This window comes from Macaca thibetana, chromosome 17 (genome assembly GCF_024542745.1).
Source record: "Macaca thibetana thibetana isolate TM-01 chromosome 17, ASM2454274v1, whole genome shotgun sequence".
Taxonomy (NCBI): Eukaryota; Metazoa; Chordata; class Mammalia; order Primates; family Cercopithecidae; genus Macaca; species Macaca thibetana.
The window spans coordinates 5,668,204-5,689,095 of NC_065594.1; the positions used below are offsets into that span (position 1 = coordinate 5,668,204).

Sequence of the window (20,892 nt, forward strand, 5' to 3'; positions counted from 1 at the left end):
CCCAACATGCAACGCTCCCATATTCCCACCATGTGGGGCGGAGTCGTAGAAGAGGCGGCAGCGGCGGCGGCCTATGCATTCTGGGTATTGTAGTCTCGGAACCGGCCACCGCTGGGGCTGGTCCCACGTGTTGCATTTTGCGGCAGCTTTGGGCAGCGGCTCCCCTGCTCCCTCCACACGGTCCTCAGGGTGCCAGCGCCAGCAGGGGCGGCCAGCCACCGCGGGAGCGGGTTGGAGGGTGGTTCGGAGGCAGCCCGAGGCTTCGCGACGTTTTTGCGACAGCCGCGGCCGTGTTCCGCGAGTGCCCTCCCTCCTCCTCTCTTTGAGGAGGTACCGGCTGTTGTGCGGCGCTGCCTTTCTGTTTGAGTGTATGGGAGAGTGAGTGAGTGAGTGAGTGTGAGCGTGTGTGTGAGCGCGTGAGGCGTGAGTGCGCGTGTGAGAGGACGAGAGCCCGCCCGGCCGCCCCGCCGCTCCCGCCGCAGCAGGAGCAGAACGCGCGACCGGAGAGAGCGGCGGAGCCGGCGCCCAGGGAGCCCGCGGGGACAAGGGCAGAGACACCGCTCCCCACCCCCAGCCCTCGTCCCTCGGCTCTGCTTCGCCGGGGGATCCTCCCCGTTCCTCCACCCCCGGCCGGCCTCTGCCCCGCTGCCCCCCTGGATGTCCCCGGCGCTTTCGCGGGGCCTCCTCCTGCTCTTGCCGCATCAGTCGGGCTGGTGCTGCGGCCGGCGGGCGTAGAGCGGGCGGGTTCCCGGGGGCTGCGGCTGCCCGTGCTTCCCCGGTCCCCACCCCTGCCCCCCGACCCCCCGACCCAGCTCTCCGGCCTCGGAGGCTGTGACAATGGACTATGACTTTAAAGTGAAGCTGAGCAGCGAGCGGGAGCGGGTCGAGGACCTGTTTGAATACGAGGGCTGCAAAGTTGGCCGAGGCACTTATGGTCACGTCTACAAAGCCAAGAGGAAAGATGGGTGAGTGTGTGCGTCTGGGCCGGTGTCCGCGCTGGGCGGCGCTCCCGCAGGCCGAGGCAGGTAGCCCGGAGGGAGAGCGGGCCGCCGGGGTGCCGGGCTCTGACTTCCTCGACGCCGGCCTCTGGCTCCGCCAGCAAGGTTTGGGGAGGAAGTGGTGTACAAGGGATCCAAAGCCACAAGAAATCCTGCGTGCCGCATCTGTGTTGTGCTTCGGTGGTAAGAGGGAAGAGGAGCCTCTGCACCGTGGGCTATATACTTTTCAAGGATTTCAAAGCTGATTTATGAAAAAATGCGTTCTAAAACGCCGGGTGAAATGTTTCTGTTTGTTTTTTTTTCCTTGGTCGATTTATTATGGTAACCTTCTGGGGATTTCCTCACCCGCCTCGGGAGTGTCATCCATCGGTCTAGAAGGAAGGCTGTGATCCTTTCCCCCACCAGTTTGTGATCGATTTTTTATCAAATTTGTATTTTATTTGAGGGAAGGAAGGCAGCGAGTGAATGTGGTTCTGGAGAGAGTTCCCCATACGGATCATCTGCACCATACATGTTGCAGTTGCTGTTTAGATATTATTAGCTGTGAATTTTTACATAGAACAATGGGGGTTTGGTGCAGGGTGGGTGGTGGGGAAGAAGACAAGTGACATAGGGACTATCTCGTTGAGGCTGTTTCCCCCAAATTTAGCGGCTGACAGTGAACTTTAAATAATCCCTTTGCTTTAAATATTCTTCCCTAGTAACAACTTAATTAAACCTATGAGTGGTAATGCTTCCAATTTAGTTTCTTAACAGGCAAGTGAATTGTTCGTTTTTTTCTCTTTGTCAGTAGATGAATGTCTTGTAATATTGACAAAAGAGAAGGCAGTTCTTAGTGGGGGGGAATAATATATATTTTATTAACTCCATGTTTTCTTGTAAAATGGATGTTGTCTCTGTTGCCTTTGACAGAATAGAAAATTATTGAAAAGTCAAAGCTTATTATATAATCTTTGGATTTTATTAGAAACGAAGTAGCTTTACTGGAACATTCCAGTTTAGTTACCTGCTATATGATGTTTAATCACTTAAAATTTCAGATTAGGAGAGTATGTTCAGACTACATTAGCACGAAAAAAAATTCATAAAGCTGAAGTTCCCTAGTGTGGGGGAGGGGGGCGCATATTTATAAATACTTTAGTATTCTGGATGTTGGAAAGGAAAGTGTGTATTTATTCAACATTTTTGTTAGATTTACTGAAATATCTTTCTAAAAGTGTTTACAATGGACTCTACGAGGAAGATAAGAGTTCTCATTAATTTGGAATATGTATTTTAGTGCTTTTATGCCACAATAAAGTGGAACAGATCGGCAGAAGGTAGGGATTTGGATTTGAAAACTTGATACTCTGGGCGCCGCACGTATTTAAAAGTACTTTTTAGCACTGGAGAAATCAGCGTCTGGAGATACTGCTGACTCTGTTGATGTCTAATTAGACTTATTGTTGAAGTTTTACTCTGTAATGATATATATTTTAAAAATTATGTTAGATAACTTACCATACAATATTTCTCAAAAGCTTTAAACCATCTCTCCTTCCCCCAGTGTTATGTAATTTTGGGCATATTCATAAAATCCCCAATCCCATGAGATTAGACATTACAGTGCATTTGACCACACTGTCATGTTATATAAAATTCTAGCGCCTTTGCATTATTTTTAATCTGTGTGAGAGAAGCCGCTTCTGTTTTCAAAAACTATGAACTTAAGCTAATAAAATATGTGTATTTGTTTTAACGTTGTACTTTTATTAGAAAACTAATACTGTATATTGGCAGGAGGTACTTAAGCAAATATTTTATATCTCCATGGTCCGGTTTTAATTTAGGTTGTTAAGAATAATTTGAAAGAATAATTTCAATATCTTTGAATTTAAAGATAGTTGAAGGTATAATGTATGGACATTCTTAGTCATCCGTGACAGCTGAAAAGTAACATTGCATTTTGGAAAAAAGAGCTTATTATTTGTAATCCTTGGCGTTTGTTTTCCATCAGTCTTTAATGATTCTCTTTATGTGATGAACTTCTGTTTTTAATGGATCAAATGTCAAGAGAGTTTTAAAATTACTATCTTTTAGAGATAGTTTTGGAGAGTTTTAAAATTACAGGGATTTTTTCGGTTTTACTTCTTTTTTGTAACCTCACTCTGGTAAAATATCGCATACTATTTATGAGTTTCTTTTGATCTTATGTCAGTGAAATGTAATTTAATGCATTTTAGTCCTGGTAAAATAAAATTTGTGGCTGTTTAATCTTTTATAATAAGATGATGATCAAATAATTTGTTTCTAGTATTGATTTACTTTCAAATTACATTATATATTCTGCAGCTGAGATTTGTTCTCTAGGAACTCAGACGGTAACACCTTCAAGGAGAACCTGAGAATTTCTATAAAAGGAAATAACACAAATAAGCTTGGTTTAGACATATTTGACTATTGAAATGAATGTATGTAAACGTTGTATCCTTTCAGTTGCCCCAGTGAGCATAGAACATGAACAATTGGTAAAATAATTTAGACCAGAGGAGTTAGCTGCTTAAATTATTAAGTTTTAGGAAATAAAATAGCTTGAAAGATTCATTTTTTGACTTACTTGAGGCATGATTGCATGGTAGGGAAAAGGGACCTTTTATTACTGTGTGAATTTCAGATTATAATAGAGTTTAAAGACATACACAATACATCCTGGGATTAATTTCTTCTCACTAGTGTCGCCATAAATGAGATAGTGTCCTTTGTGTCTGAACACTTAAAGGGTACTCAGTGGGAATCAGGGGGGTTCATTTTCTTTCTGAGTTGATTGTATCTCGTCTTTGCAGAATTTAGGCAACCAAAACTAATTTTGTTTTAAAGAGTAGGAAAGCATTAGAAGACAGAAAACAATTTGTGTTTTTCAATTCTAGACTTTCAATATTTGCACCGGATGTTTGGATAATTTAAAATATCAATTTGGGATAAGAGATTTTTCTTCAAAAAAGAAAAACAAAAGGAAATTTCTTAATAGGGTTTTTAATCTGTTATAATCTATGTTCCAAAGAATAGATAATTATGAGTAAGGAATGAGTGTGTGTTTGTGTGTGTGAGTGAGAGAGAGAGAGAGAGAGAGAGAGAGAGAGAGAGAGAGATATACTGCCAACCTTCTTTGGGGCACATTTGTTGAGAGCCCAGAGATGATTAGTAGGCAGTGATAATGGCAATAACAGCTAAATTACTGAGTAAGTTTCAGGTCCTGAGTAAAGCACTTTACATTCATCATCTATTTAATCCTCACAAGAAGTACATCAAGTCAATACTGTTATTTTTCAGTTTTCCAGGTGAGGAAACTGAGGCTTAGAAAGGTTAAGCAAATTTACCCATGAGTACACAGCTAATTAAATGTCAGTGAGGATTAGAGGATTAGGTGCAGTTTTTTGTACTCCAGAGCCCATGCTCTTAACCATTATGTTTCATATGAATAATATATTGAATAAGTAGAAACATAGTTGTGGAGTTTGATTTCTAGTGGGTTACTCAAAAACATAAATACCTTGTAAAACTATTAACATTTGTTTCAATACACTGGTGTACTTTCTGGGTATATTACTGAAGCGCCCTAGTTTTTTCAAGTGCTATAAAACTGTTTGTGTAGATATATGGGTATGTCTATATGTATATACACAAACATACTTGTGTATCTACAGGGGTGTGTGTGTGTGTGTGTGGGGGGGGGGGGGGACTAAACTCTAATGAAAGCCACGTGGAAGCACTTCATCTAATGGAAGGAACTCTAGATGAGCGATCCTGGAAACCTGAATCTGATTTCAGACTGTGCTTCTGATAGCAGTATGACCTTGGGCAAGTCATTTGCCCTTATAGATCTTAGTAGGGGGGTTTCAGCAGATAATTTTTAGGGTCTTTTCTAGTATTATGATTTGAGGAAGTAAAAATTATGAACATAAAATGTATTTTTTTTGCAAGATTAGGCAAACAACCACTAAAAAATTGTACTTTAGATGATGATCTATTTCCCTATTTTTTAGTCTCATGCTTTAACGTTGTTTCTCATCAACTGCCAAAGAGCTTGGTAACTTCCAGAGACCTATCAGTTGCTTAACCCACCATGTCTTATGCTACCTTGCCATTCCTCTGTATTTATCTCTTAAGATGTTGAGGATTTATGGGCTAGTGCCTGTTCCCACTCCCTTGAACCATTTGGTGGGCAGCACAAACGGACTCTTCTGATTCAACGTGCGTTGGAGCGTCCCATTACCTTTGACCTCTTCTGAATATGGCTGAGTGCTGCATCTAAGTTCATTTTGATTTAAATACTTCTTTAGGTGTCAGAAATGCCAAATACAACATGTAATTTCTATCACTGGAATAGTCATGTATGCAATAAAGAGTATTCCTTATAACCTTCTGAAAATGTGACAGAAAGGGACAGTTAGTCCCCTGCATCTGCAGGTCCTGCATCTGTAGATTCAAGCAACTGTGGATCAAAAATTTTCAAGGGGGTATGGGGGAAGGATAGTTGCATCTCTACTGAACATGTACAGGTTTTTTTTTTCTTGTCATTATTTCCTACAAAAATAGAGTATAACAACTGTTTACATAGCACTTACATTTTATTAGGTATTATAAGTAATCTAGAGATGATTTAAAGTGTGTGGGAGGATATGCGTAGGTTATATGCAAATAGGACACCATTTTATATTAAAAAGCTGAGCATCTGTGGATTTTAGGGGGTGGTCCTGGAACGCACCCCTTGTGGATACTGAGGGATACTGTGGATACTGACTGTATTTGCTGTGTATTTCTTATCTCCATGTGGTTGGAGTTACCTTCCTTAGACACCAGTGCATTTAGATCTACTGTTAGGCCACTTGGAGATTTCATGCTTAAATTTCATTTTTTTTAATAGCAGTACTGGGAAATCAATTCATTTGGGATTTGTTCATGTGGGTTATTACTTTTACTGTGTCTTTGAACATTTGAAGAAGTCAGTTATTCATTCAACAAGTATTTATTGGACCCTTCTATGTTTCAAGCACTGTCCAAGGTATTGGGAATGCAAAGATGAATAAAATATTCCATTATTTGAGGAGATCACTACTGGGGAAACAAATATGTAAATAAATTGTTGCAATTCAGTAAGCACTATAATAATACAAGGAATTATGGCAACACAGAGAAGGAAGCCCCCAATTGGTTAAGGTTTTTTTTTTTTTTTTTTTTTTTTTTTTTTTTTGAGACGGAGTCTCGCTCTGTCGCCCAGGCTGGAGTACAGTGGCCAGATCTCAGCTCACTGCAAGCTCCGCCTCCCGGGTTCCCGCCATTGTCCTGCCTCAGCCTCCCGAGTAGCTGGGACCACAGGCGCCGCCACCTCGCCCGGCTAATTTTTTGTGTTTTTAGTAGAGACGGGGTTTCGCCATGTTAGCCAGGATGGTCTCGATCTCCTGACCTTGTGATCCGCTCGTCTCGGCCTCCCAAAGTGCTGGGATTACAGGCTTGAGCCACCGCGCCCGGCCTGGTTAAGGTTCTTAGGAAGAGTCTCAAAGTTTACAGTATTTGATTTGGATCATGGAAGACAGGGAAGATCTCATCAGAAAAGACATTCCAACAGGAATAGGACAAAGGGATTTTTAAAAATTGAGTTTTCTGCAGACCCCAGCAAATTTTGTGGGTTTTAATTTTTTTCTTTCCATGCCTTTCTTCTCACCTTGTTTTCCCTGGCCAGCATTTCTTGAGCTCTTGTTGTACGTGTAGTAGTATATACATGCACTACAAATGCTCCATTGCACCCATTGGACATGGTGAGGTACCATTATTTAACAGTGGAGATAAATTTATCAGTTGGCACTGAACACCGTGAATGTATGTGTGTCAGTTTTCAATCATGAGAACATTGGCCGTTCAAGAAAAGCAGCCTCTGAAATCCAGGAGTCTGATTTAAGACTCTCTCGTGTAAAACTGCCATGGCAGAACTCTGTTTTGCCTGGAGCTCTGGTTGGCAGATGATTCTGCTTTGGCCTCACCTCCATGAGGAGTAAGGAGTCAGAGTTTCCTATGCAGCCGAGGTGATGGATGGTAACACATTGGAGGGGGAAAGAAGTTCTTTTGCTACTTAAAGTTTAGGAAGTAACGGAATTTCTCTTGTTGGGGCTCTGATGTGCAGAAAGATGGAAAGTGGGGACAGGGCTTCTGGCATTCTGAATTTCAGCTAGGAAAACAGAAATAATGAAAAATTATAATTGTAGGCCATTTGCAAACTTAAGTACTTTGACAATTCATTCTTTGGGCAAATGTGTTCTAATTCTGATTTATAAAATTTGAAATGTGATTCATTTGTCAGATGAAAACTATGTATGGCAAATCAGTGTTGATAAGTACATTTGATTCCCTGTGACTGCTGTTAATCTTTCTTGTAGTGCCTTTCACTATTGAATCCAATCCTCATTGTCTCTTGACTCTTTTTATGTTCTTAGCTGCTGCTAGAAAATAAAACTCCTGTTATCCTTTCCTCCTTCAGAACACTTTGTGAATTTTTTCCTTCACACCAGATTACGTAGCCTTGGTCATGTTACTTCAATTATCTTTTCTCTTTAGCGATCTTTTGTCACCTCAAGGCAGTTCTTGATGTCACTAAAAGGTGGCTTTTACCTGTTTTTTGACCTTCATACTTGACTTCTTGGTATCATGATTCTGAATATTCTTTGATACAGTTATTGTCAAAGTCCCAAAACCAGTCCCTGCTGTAGTAAGCTGCCTTTACTGATGGAGTTATGTTCTTCAGAAGTATTGCAGCAGAAAAAATACCGAGAACTCCTTTTTAAAAATTGAGATATAAGTCACATACCATAAAATTCACCCTTTTAAAAGTGTGTGATCAATATAGTGGTTTTTAGTAGATTGACGAGGCTGTGCAACCACTATCACTGTCTAATTCTAGGACATATTCATGACCCCAAAAAGAAACCCATTAAGCAGTCACTGCCATTCCCCTCTCTCCCCAGCCATTGACAAGCGCTAATCTACTTTCTGTCTCAGTGGATTTGCCTATTCTGGACATTTCATATAAATGGACTAATTCAACATGTGGCCTTTTGTGTTTGTGTTTCTTTAATGTTTCTGAGGTTCATCCATGTAGTACATGTATCAATATTTCATACCTTTCTATGGCTGGATCATATTGCGTTGTATAGATATACCGCATTTTGTTTACACATTCATCACTTGGGCATTTGGGTTGTTTCCACTTTTTGGCTAAAGTGAATAATGCTTCTGTAAACATTCATGTGTGACTTACTAGGTGGACATATGTTTTCAGTATATACCTGGGAGTGGAATTTCTGGATCATATCCAAAGCAGCTGAGAACCGATTTTGAGTGGCTTTACATTGACTCTGGTTTAGGACCAAGTTCTTTGTCCTTTGTCTCCAAGACCTGACTAGTCTATTTTATTCCAGGACAGTACTCACACCATAATCTATTGTAGTAATTCTGAAACAGAGATTCATACAGCTACTCCTCCTGCATCAACTCAGAGCACTCGGACCTTTTTCTCAGGCAGCACCTTGCGCTGGAATATTTTTTTTCTCAGTTGAAATGTACTAACAGCCTCAGAAAAAATCCTAACTACATATCTTAACATACAACTCTAATAATTCCCACTTTACCTGTCACCCTGCAAAACATAGTCCTTCACTGATATATAACTACTTCAGTGTATATGTGGTTAATGTTTATATGTCCTTTGGGTCTTTCAGGTGAATGTTTATGGGTTAAAATTATAGATTTCCTCTAGGGCAATGATTGTGTTTGCCTCAGCTCTTGGCATATTGCCAAATTTTGGCAGGTATTTAGTACTTTTGTGTGTGTGTGTATATCTGAAATTCATATTTGAAAATCTTTTTTTCTAAACTTGCTAACGTTAAAAACTTGAGGCATATTACGGGAAGAGTAGAAAAGTAATACCTGTGAAAATACCAGGAGAAGCACAATTTGGTGGGTTTGCTATATTTGTACCCGGAACGGCACTGAACAGTACCAGAATCCAAAGGCAAGAGCAAGCTACCATGGTAGTTGGCTGAATTGAAATGGAAGGCCAAGATATTTGAAAATGGAGCCACTAGAAATAATATTTTTTTGAAATATACTTTGAAAATGAATCCTTTTAAATGCAGATCAAATCTGTATTTCTAAAATTAAGGAAAACATAACTAGTTTCTGAATCACAGTTGGCATTTAATTTTGCTAAAAATTACTGGTTTATATAGCATGATCGTTTTATTTGAAATTTACCTTTTGTTACGTGAGTAAAAAATTATTTAGACTGACTTCTATTCAAGGTAACTCAGTTACTCATCTCACTAGACAAGTACTTTAAAGTCTATAACTTCATTATAGTCCATGAATTCTAACAAATAATCATCCTACAGAGAGGAATTTTTACATCATGATGAAGGGCCTACTCTGGGTGTTTCTAGACATTTGAATTTATAGGTTGTCTAAAGGACTAAAGGGATTGAATAAAAAGAAAACTTGACAAGTCGTGCTAATGTAGTTTATATTAAAGAAGTCATATTTTTGAGGAAAGAAGGAGTAAGTATTTTTTTTTTTTTTGAAACTGAGTCTTGCTCTGTCGCCCAGGCTGGAGTGCAGTGGTGCGATCTCGGCTCACTGCAAGCTCCACCTTCCGGATTCACGCCATTCTCCTGCCTCAGCCTCCCGAGTAGCTGGGACTACAGGCGCCCGCCACCACGCCCGGCTAATTTTTTTCCTGACCTTAGGTGATCCGCCCGCCTCAGCCTCCCAAAGTGCTGGGATTGCGGGCGTGAGCCACCGTGCCTGGCAAAAAATACTTTTTATAAGGCTTCTGTTTGAAGGAAAACCAATAAGTCATGTGAAAATTTAGGTTCATATGGGATAGATAAATTTGGAGTTTTCTTTACTTTATGAAAGACTTTTTAAAAAATTTTTTTTGAGACGAGTCTCGCACTGTTGCCTGGGCTGGTGGTGCCTGGGCTCGCTGCAGCCTCTGCCTCTCGGGTTTAAGGGATTCTCCTGCCTAAGCCTCTCCTAGGGTTACAGGCTCCCACCTCCACACCTGGCTAATTTTTTTGTATTTTTAGTAGAGAGGGGATTTCACTATGTTGGTCAGGCTGTTCTCACACTCCTGGCCTCGTGATCTGCCCTCTTTGGCCTCCCAAAGTGCTGGGATTGCAGGTGTGAGCCACCGTGCCCGGCCAAAAGACTCCCTTTAAGTAAATGAGTCTCCTAGTGCTTTGTTATGTGACTTACTTTGCAAAAATTAAGTTTATACCTAATTTCCAAGAAAATGTCAAACAGAAAGCAAGACACAAGTAATTTGTTTTTTAATGCTGACTTAATGTTGATTTTTTTTAAATGTAAAATTAAATTATTTAAATATTTGGTATTTCATTATGGTTTCCCTTTAGCTGCCGTTTTTTCTTAAAATTAATAAATTAATTAATTAATTTTACTGAGACAGGGTCTCACTTTGTTGCCCGGGCTGGGATGCTGTGGTGCGATCATGGCTCACTTCAGCCTTCAATTCCTGGGCTCAAATGATCCTACCACCTTAGCCTCCCAAGTGGGTGGGACTAGCACGCCACCCCTCCTAGTAGCTGCAGTTCTCTTTGTAAATTTGTGTGCTTATAATTTATTTGGTAACTGTTTACTGAATGCCTCTTATTTGCTAGGTTCTTACTTGTGCAAATTTATGGGACACAGGAGAAATTTTGTTACATGTATGTAAGGCATAGTGGTCAAGTCAGGTTACTTAGGAAGTTTATCACCAGACTGCAGTGCATTTTTGTTTGGTACTCCTACTCTGCTGTTAAATATTTAATTGATTTCTATTATCTTAATCTATGTCTGCACCCTTTCACTGACTTCGCATCCTCTCCTTCTTCCCCACTCACCTTCCTAGCCCCCTTTATCTGTTTTTCACTCTCTACATCCATGGGTTCATTTTTTTGTAGCTCTCATGTGTGAATGAGAACATACGATATTTGTCTTTTTGTGCCTGGCTTATTTCAGTTAACATGAGGACCTCAAGTTCCATTCACATTGCTGCAAATTACATGATTTCCTTCTTTTTTGTGGCTGAATAGTATTCCATTGTGAATATATGCCACATTTTCCTTATCCACTCATCTGCTGATGGACACTTATAGATTGATGCCATATCTTTGCTGTTGTAAATAGTGTTGCCATAAACATGCGAGTGCAGGTATCCCTTTGATATACAGATTTCTTTTCCTTTGGGTAGAGATACCCAGTATCTCTTTGATTGCTGGATTGAATGGTAATTCTATTTTTCGTTTTTTGAGAAATCTTCCTACTGTTTTATATAGTGGCTGCACTAGTTTACATTCCCACCAGCTGTGCTAGGTTCTGTGCCAGATGTAGGTGATTCAGCAGTGAACAGCCCATGGTCTAATAACTCTTTAGGGAACTTAACAGACGTTTGAGGGGCACAGGCAGGTAAACAATTATAATATAGTAGGATAAGGGCTGCATTAGGGAAAATTGTAGGTTGCCATGGAAGTACCTAATCTGCCCTGGGGGGGGCTCAAGTATATTTCACTTGTGACTTGAAAGATAATTAGAAATTGTGAATGGGCAATAAATAAGAGTTAGTGGGGGCTTGAGGAGTTAAATAGTGCAGGTGAGAGAGGTAGTATCACTCTTGGCTCCAGAATTACTTTATAAGAAAGAAGCTGCTGTCTAGATGAAGAGGCAGTGCAGTAATGTGTAGTAAGCAAGTTGCAACTGAAATGGTTTATTTGAGGTAATTTTGGGAGCTTGTGTGTTATGGGGGGAAGCTATCCTTTGGAGCTGCCACTGAGTAGCATGCACAAAGACATGAAGGAAAGATGGTATATGCAGTGAGACAATTGAAAGAATTTTGTCGGTGCCAGATCTTGGAGGGGTGGAGGAGAGGGTATAAATAATCACATTGGGGAAGTAAGCAGATTGTTGTAAATCGTGTCATGGACTTTTGACTTTCTTGTACTTTCTTCCGAAGGTAGTGGGGACCATGCGTAGGGTTTTAAGCAGATAGTTCCGATTTCTCATTTAAAAAAATTGCTTGGTAACACAGTCAGAATGGCCATAGGAAGCTGTGGTTAGGAGAATGTGATAGTAATCCAGGTGAGAGATGCTGGTGACTTGAATTAGGTACGTGAGAGAGGGGATGAGGAAAGAGAATTGATAGGACTTGTTGATTTATTGGATGTGATAGATGAATGAGTGGGAACCAAGGATGATGCCCAGGTTTCTGGTTTGGGCAGCTGGATATTGCCATTCACATAGCCAAAACAGAAAGAGGAGCAAGCTTGAAGTGGAAGATGATTGAGCTTTGATATTTTGAATTTTAGGTACCTGTTAAACATCTGAGAAGACGTGCATTAGGCAGATACGTATATCTAATGTTCAAGAGAGGTGTCTGGCTAGAGTTAGACTATGTACTTAAAGTACTTAAAGTACTTAAAGCAGTAGCTTTGAGTGGTGATGAAATTGCCTAGGGAGAGTGTATAGAGCAAGACAAGGGCCTTGTATAGAGTGCGAAGAAAGAGATGTCTACCTAGGAGCCAAAAATTGAGTCTAGAAAGGAGAAAACCCAAGGTTGCTCTGTTGTGTAATAGGAACCGTGGAGTGTACAGCTTATTGGCTGTGCAGGGCAGCTTGGAGAAATACTAGGACCTTGTAGGTAGAATAACAGCCAGGAAGAGAGTCTTTCCAGGAGTCAGAGATAGGAAGTGTCACATGTAGCTCAGAGGGCAAGGGAGATAATGAAGTGTCTGGGTTAAATAAAATAAATGAAATAAAACTTCAGCTAAAGATTTTTGGACACCAAAGCTTAAGTCATAAGACACTTTGTAGGTTTTATTCAGCGTTTCTGATACTTTGATGGTTAGCCTTATTCAGAGCAAAGCGATGAAAAGCTTCACGGCCATTTCTGGTTTTCTACTGACTGTGTTATTGAAGCTAAACCTGTAGATGCCATTTATTTATTTTTTACTCCATGCTATTCCGGATAGTTCTCATTTTTTAAAAAAAGAGAATAGCTTTTTCTTTTTCTGATTATAAAAATAATGACTCTTCATTGTGATGAATTCAAATAGTCCAGAAATGTATTCTTAAATTAAAACCCTAACTCTACAATTAGGAAACAATTAATATTTTCCTTATCTTTCCAGATGACTCTGTGAATATATGTATACATTAATAACATCTATGATCTTGTATTTTTTCATTCAAAAATATTATGCATCTTTCCATGTCGGTAAATGTAGCTCTAAATCACCGTTTTTAATTATTGCAGAGTATCACATGATATGTATGCATATATTAATAAATATGTAGTCAGCCAGTTTTCTAGGGATAGATGTTGACGTAATCTTCAAATTATAGCCATTACATTTAGCAAGGGATGTCAGTAAATATGCCTGCAGTTCTCTAATGTTATATGAAGTCCTTGAAGTAGAATTTCAGGTCAAAGGTCATATACTTTCAACAACTATATTTCATTATAAAATAAGATGGGAGTATGAAATTAATATAGTCTCATGATAAAACATTTAAATTGTACATAAGGATACCCAGGAAATTCTAAGTTCCCCTTTGCCTCAGATTGAGCTTCTACTTTGTAGAGATAATTATTACCAGTGGCTCCTTGTGTGTCTGCATATAGAAGCAAATATATATGGGTAGACTTTAAAATTTACTTTAGTACTTTATTCTTTTTGAGCAGATAATACATGCCCGTGGAAAAAAATTTAAATATGTATTCTGTGCTTTGCTTTTTTCAGTTCATGTGTTTCCGAGTTCTATATCAGCATCTGTAACTCCAATCATTTTATCAGCTCATTGTTTTGTTTTATGTGTATAATATTCTGGTCCAATGCGAGGACATTTAGGTTGTTTTCATTTTTTACACTGTTGAAACATAACTGCAATAAATGTACTTTACATCTATCTTTGTATACAACATGCTGTCTGATGGAGGTAGAACTTCCCAGGCTCCCAAAGTTCTCCATGGACACGTGTGCCATGGATGATACACTGGCAGGAAGTGAGGTTTCCAGCATGCAAGAGAAGCTCCTTTGTAAATCCACAGGGAGTTTTATCCCTCCTTGCTTCCTTCAATGGTTCTAGAAACTCTGATCACCATGCCCACGTACAAGTAACTGGTAACAACCCCAGCACATCACTGCGAGCAGGTCAGTTTCCGAGGAATATCTCTTCCCAGGCCTGGGCCAGACTCTTTTGAGGTCTAATCTTTGTCCTCTAAAAATGTTGCACCAGTTACGCTCACATCAAAACTCCAAAAACAAAACTTTTTGGAAAGAAGAAATGGGAGTAAATATAATAATGACATGTTTGAATCATGGCAAAGTCAGAATTGTTTAGATTATTTTTTTGAAAGTTTTGCTTTGCCTCTGCCCCCTCCTCCCTGGCCAACACACACACACATATACACACAAACACAGTCCAGTGTATTTTATTTTATTTTGAGACAAGGTCTTGTTCTGTCACCCAGGCCGGAGTGCAGTAAGGTAGTCATGGCTCACTGCAGCCTTGAACTCTTGGGCTTATTAACCCATCCTCCCGCCTCAGCCTCCTAAATGGCTGGGATTACAGGCGTGTGTCACCACATCTGGCTAATTATTGTATTTTTTGTAGACACGTGGTTTTGTCATGTTGCCCAGGCTGGTCTAGAACTCCTGAGCTCAAGCGTTTCTCCTGCCTCAGCCTCCTAAGTAGCTAGGAGTACAGGCACAGACCATAGGACTATGTCACCACACCCTAATCTTATGTATTTTAGATTACTGGTGGGGATTAAAAAAAACTTGAGAGCCATATAGGTATTTAAAATTACAGTTATTTCATTATTTTTACATCTTATTTTATGTTTGCTTTCATGAGATTTCTCTAGTCCAACTTGATAATGTTGCTACAATTTGTGACAAATGATTGATGCCTTTGATTTATTCTATCTACCTCCATCCACTTTATTTAGCACTGACCTGTAGCTCTCTTACTCTTGCTTAGATCATCTCTCTTTCCATTTCTTGTTGGTTGGCCTTGGTCATCCTCTCATTTCCTGCCCAGCACTGACATTCCTACTCCTGAGTTTTTTCCTTTCTCCCGACTTCTTGGCTTGCTTTTTCTGTTTCATACTGATTTGGGCTTTGACATTGTTCATTGTTGCCTTTCTCAGTTGCATTCACTTATGGGCTTGCCTCCATAGAATGAGAGGCTGGAGCCCTTTCTGGTGCCAGTAGAATTGCTTGACTTTTCATGTTTAACAGTGGTACTCATTCATATTAGGTAAGCAGCCAGGTGATTGTAGGACATCTCTGATGTATTTTGCTATTTCTGAAGAAACTTTTAAAGTTTTAAGTACTGATAAACATATTTCTTCATAGATACAATGACTGCTTAACAGACTATGGAAAGTACTCCTTATAGATAGGAAGCTGAAGTATACATGTATCTTTATCTTTTTATCTAAAAATCTGCTTTAGTACAAATGAATCCAGCTCTGCTTGAGAATTTAAACCAGATATCCTGGAGCTGAAAGTCAGTGTTGTCGGTGTTTCAGTCAAGACTAGCTGACCTCCATAGATCCTCTTTTAAGTTTGTGGCATGAGCTGAATTTGGAAGTATGTAAGTGAAAAACTTAAGGAAATCTATCAGAGTAGCACATACCTCTCTTACTTGATCTATTTCTCTTCGTTTTTTTTTTTTTGGATGGGACCATTCTATTCTAAAAGGTGATTCAGTCTGATGTTCCTAAGTACGTGAAATTTCCAATGCAAGCAAAAAATACTAAGTATATGTCACTTAAAAAAAATCTTGCTTTGACTTTGATCATGGAGTGTCTTTTTTCTATTTCTATTGCACTTTGAGTAACTGGGCTTACTGAATTCAAACTGTGCTTGCTGGTTTTCAAATCAGAATGTAGTGCAATTAGGTTTTTTTCTTAGTGAAATTCTGTACTATATCGTTGAAAAGTTTTGGAATGTAAGATACATTTGCTACTAGTTACTTTTTAAAATTAATTAATTTTTTAGAGCAGAAGAACTTGATAGTTGTTTAAGTGTTTAAAAAGTAATTTTGGGCTGGGCGTGGTGGCTCACGCCTGTAATCCCAGCACTTTGGGAGGCTGAGGCGGGCGAATCATGAGGTCAGGAGTTCGAGACCGTCCTGGCTAACACGGTGAAACCCCGTCTCTACCAAAAATACAAAAAATAGCTGGGTGTGGTGGTGGGCGCCTGTAGTCCCAGCTACTCGGGAGGCTGAGGCAGGAGAATGGCGTGAACCCGGGGGCTGGAGCTTGCAGTGAGCCGAGATTGCGCCACTGTGCTCCAGCCTGGGCAACAGAGCAAGACTGTCTCAAAAAAAAAAAAAAAAAAAAAAAAAAAGAAACCCTGTACCCATTAGCAGTCACTCCGTGTTTCCTCTAATCCTCAGTCCTAGGCAACCAGGAATCTACTTTGTGTCTCTCCATTTGCCTATTTTGGACATTTCATAGAAATGATGAAGTCGTACAATATGTGTTCTTTTGTGACTGACTTCCTTCACTTAATGAAATGTTTTCAAGGCTCGTCCATGTTGTAGCATGTATCACATTTTGTTCATTCCTGATGGGTATTTGGATTGTTTCTACTTTTTGGTTGTTATGAATAATGCTGCTATGAACATGGGTATACAACTACCCGAGTCTCTGCTTTCAATTCCTGGGTGTTCATTATAACCAAGAGTGGAATTACTGGCTCATGTTTAACTTTCTGAGTAACCGCCAAACTGTTTTCCACGGCTGCTACACCATTTCGCGTTCCCACCAGCAGTGCACCAGGGTTGCAATTTCTCCACGTACTTGCCAACACTTGTGTTCTGCCTTTTTGATAATAGGAATCCTTAAGGGTATTAAATGGTGTCTGATTGTGATTTTGATTTGTTTCTCTAATAACTGGTGATGGTGAGTATCTTTTTATGTGCTTATTGACCATTTGTGTGTCTTTGTGGGAAAATATATTCAAATACTTTGCTTTTTAAAATTAGGTTGTCTTTTTTTTTTTTTTTTTTTTTTGAGACTGAGTCTGGCTCTGTCGCCCAGGCTGGAGTGCAGTGGCCGGATCTCAGCTCACTGCAAGCTCCACCTCCCGGGTTTACGCCATTCTCCTGCCTCAGCCTCCCGAGTAGCTGGGACCACAGGCGCCCGCCACTTCGCCCGGCTAGTTTTTTGTATTTTTTAGTAGAGACGGGGTTTCACCGTGTTAGCCAGGATGGTCTCGATCTCCTGACCTCGTGATCCGCCCGTCTCGGCCTCCCAAAGTGCTGGGATTACAGGCTTGAGCCACCGCGCCCGGCCCCTAGGTTGTCTTTTTATTAGTGAGCTGTGGGAGTTCTTTGTATATTCTGAATACTGAACCCTTGTCAGATATATGATTTGCAAATACAGTTGTGTGTCACTTAATGACAGGGATACTTTCTGAGAAACGCAGCATTAGGCAACTTTATGATTACATGAACGTCATAGAGCATACTCAGACACCTAGATGGTATAGCCTATAACACACCTAGGCTGTATGGTGTAGCCTATTGCTTGGTCTACAAACCTGTACAGCATGTTATTGTATTGACTATTATAGGCAGTTGTAACACAGTGGTTAGTATTTGTGTATCTAAACACATTTTAATATAGAAAAGGTATAGTGAAAATATGGCATAAAATATAAAAAATGAGCTGGGCACAGTGACTCAGGTTGCGATTCCAGCATTTTGGGAGTCTGAGGTGGGAGGATTGCTTGAGGACACAGGAGTTTGAGACCAGCCTGGGCAGTATAGTTGATACCCCATCTTCACAAAAAAATTTAAAAATTAGCTGGGCTTGGTGGCGTTTGCCTGTAGTCCCAGCTACTCAGGAGACGGAGGCGGTAGGATTGCTTGAGGCCAGAAGTTTGAGGCGGTGGTGAGCTGTAACTGTGCCACTGTATTCTGGCCTGGGGGACAGAGTGAGACCCTGTCTTTTTTTTTTTTTCCCAAAAAAGAGAGAGACATAAAAAATGGTATACCTGTATAGGGTACTTACCGTGAGTGGAACTTACAGGACTAGAAGTTGCTCTGGGTGAGTCAGTGAGTGGTAAGTGAATGTGAAGGCCTAGGACATTACTCTACACCACTGTAGACTTTATAAACACTGTAAACTTAGGCTACCCTAAATTTATTTAAATTTTTTCTTCAATAATAAATTAACCTTAATCTACTGTAATTGTGTACTTTAAACTTTTCAGTTTTTTAAACCTTCCTGATTCTTGTATAATAACTTAGCTTAAAACACAAACATTGCATAGGTGTGTAAAAACATTTTCTTTATATCCTTATTCTGTAAGCTTTTTTTTATTTTTAAAAGTTTTTGGCATAGCAGCTCACACCTGTAATCCCAGCACTTCGGGAGGCTGAGATGGGAGGATTGCTTGAGGCAGGAGTTCAAGACCAAACTCTTTTTTTTTTTTTTTTTTTTTTAAAGATAAAGGAAAAAAAAGTTTTTATTTTTTGCTTTTTAAATGTGTTTGTTATGTTAGCCTAGGCCTGCACAGGGTCAGGATCATCAGTATCACTGTCTTCCACTTCCACATTTTGTCCCACTGGAAGCTCTGCAGGGGTAGTGCACACATGGAGCTGTCATCTCCTATGATGATAATGCCTTGATGTGGAATACCTCCTGAAGGACCTGCCTGAGGCTGTTTTACAGTTAACTTTTAAAAAAACAAGTCAAAGGGGAATACACTCTTTCCTTTTTACTGACCTCTCGGGGATGAAGAAAGAAGTACACTCTTAATGATAAAAACCATAGTATAGCATATAGGTACACCAGTAACATGGTCTTTTATTATCAAGTATTATGTACTGTACATAACTGTATGTGCTGTACGTGATGGGCAGTGCCATAGTTTCTTTACACCAGCATCACCACAAACATGCCTGGAATGCGTTGCACTGTGAGGTTACTATGGCTACAGTGTCACTAGGTGACAGGAGTTGTTCAGCTCTATTTTAATCTTATGGGACAACCTACCTATATGCTGTGGTCTTCAAGTGAAACATCATTACATGGTACGTGACTATATTTGGCTTGTCTTTTTACTTTCTTGTTGGTATTGTTTGTAGCACAACAGTTTTTAATTTTGGTGTCCAGTGTATCTATTTTTGCTTTTGTGGCTGTGTTTTTGGTATTATATATTAAAGAATATTGCTTAACCCAAGACCACAAAAATGTCTGTTTTTTTTCCCTAAGAGTTTTATAGTTTTAACTCCTAGATTTAGGTATCTAAGGGGTTGAACTTCTTTCTTTTGGTGATGGATATACAGTTGTCTCAGCCTCTGAATTGTTTGGGCATACTTTGTTAAAAATCAGTTGGCCATAAATATAGGATGTTTTTCTGGTCTCTCAATATATCTGTCCTTAAGCTAGTACTACACTGCCTTCATTGCTGTAGCTTTATAGTTAGTTTTGAAACTTGGAAGTATAAGTCTTACAGCTTTCTTCTTTTCCAAGATTGTTTTGACTTTTTTGTAGTTCATGAAGTTTAAACACATCTGGTATTATTTTTCACTTCTCTAATAGATTATAACGTTGGATATGTTAGAAACATATATGTATGTAGAGTTCCAGGTAATTAAAGTTTTCTGGGTAGCTGATTCACTTTTGATTCACTAAATCTTTATTTTAATCATTGTGTATGAAAGTCATTTATTCGGTATTATATAATAAAAATTATACGTACACATATATGATATACTTAGAACATAGTTTAGCTTTTTCTGTGCAGTTCATACTCATTATTGTAAAACGTTAGCCATCATATGTTATTTCCAGGTGCTTTAAAAATATATATATATCTTGCTATTGGCTTTTGTACTAAATAACTAGGTTTTCGGAGTTCATCTACCTATGGTGTTTTCCTTTATTCTTCTCCTTATTGTCGGCTGTTACTTTAAAAAAAAAAAAAAGAAGTTTTATACTTTTAAATTACAGAATAAGTATCAATTGTAGAAAATACAAATAAAGTCTGAGAAGAAAATAAAATTTACCCTAATTTAGCCACACAGTTTTTTTAACGCGTGTTTTAAAATTAGATTATATTGTGCACATAGTTTTGAAACCCGCATAGATTGTATGTATTCTGTGTCACTAATCATCTTTCTAAGTCTTTCTATTAAGTTTCAATGTCTGTATTTATTGTATTATACGATTGTACTTTAAAAAACATTTAGCATACTTTCAGTTTTTCATTGCATTTAAAATTTTGTTGCCACATCTTTGTAGACACTCATGATTTTATGCTTAGGAAAGATTTTTAGAAGTGGATTTGCTGGATCCATTTTTAAGGGTTTTGATATATAAAGCCAGATTTTCTTCTAGAAGGTTTGAAGTAATTTGTAATGTCTTTCATAATTAGCAACAGTAATGTTTGCCTCCTGCTTGATCAATAGTTTTATTTTTGTTGTCTTTCATCTTTGCAAATTTGATAGGCAACCTATGGAATTTTGGTTTTATTTACATTTGTTTAATATTTACATTTTTAGTTTCATATTTATTCATCATTTAATTTATTTTGTGATTTACCCAATCATATTTTGTGTGTTTTTCTGTTACATTTTCTTAAAAATTTCTTTTTGGTAAGTGCTCTGTTTATTGGGATATTCATTTTTTTGTTCATGTTGTAAGAATTTCCAATTCTTTGTTTTTATATTCATGACTTCTTAAATGTGTAATCAAATGTATCAGTCTTTTATTGCTTCTGAGTTTTCTCCATTATATGCCTTTTACTTACATTTTCTCCTAATTTTTTATAGTTTTTAAAATTACAGT

The 20,892-nt window shown here is 39.1% G+C and overlaps 1 protein-coding gene across 3 annotated transcripts in view; it reads left to right on the forward strand.

Moving 5' to 3' along the window:
- The first annotated feature begins 816 nt into the window (after positions 1-816).
- CDK8 (cyclin dependent kinase 8) overlaps positions 817-20,892 on the forward strand; it is a 152,850-nt gene continuing 132,774 nt past the window's right edge. For 2 of the 3 annotated variants that reach the window (XM_050766890.1, XM_050766891.1), the window contains exon 1: positions 817-965. In XM_050766890.1, coding sequence (XP_050622847.1) covers positions 838-965 — 128 coding nt within the window. In that variant the 5' untranslated portion in view covers positions 817-837. Of the gene's footprint in view, positions 966-16,776; positions 17,079-17,393; positions 19,134-20,892 lie in introns of those variants that run through there. The other variant, XM_050766893.1, reaches the window with a different exon arrangement.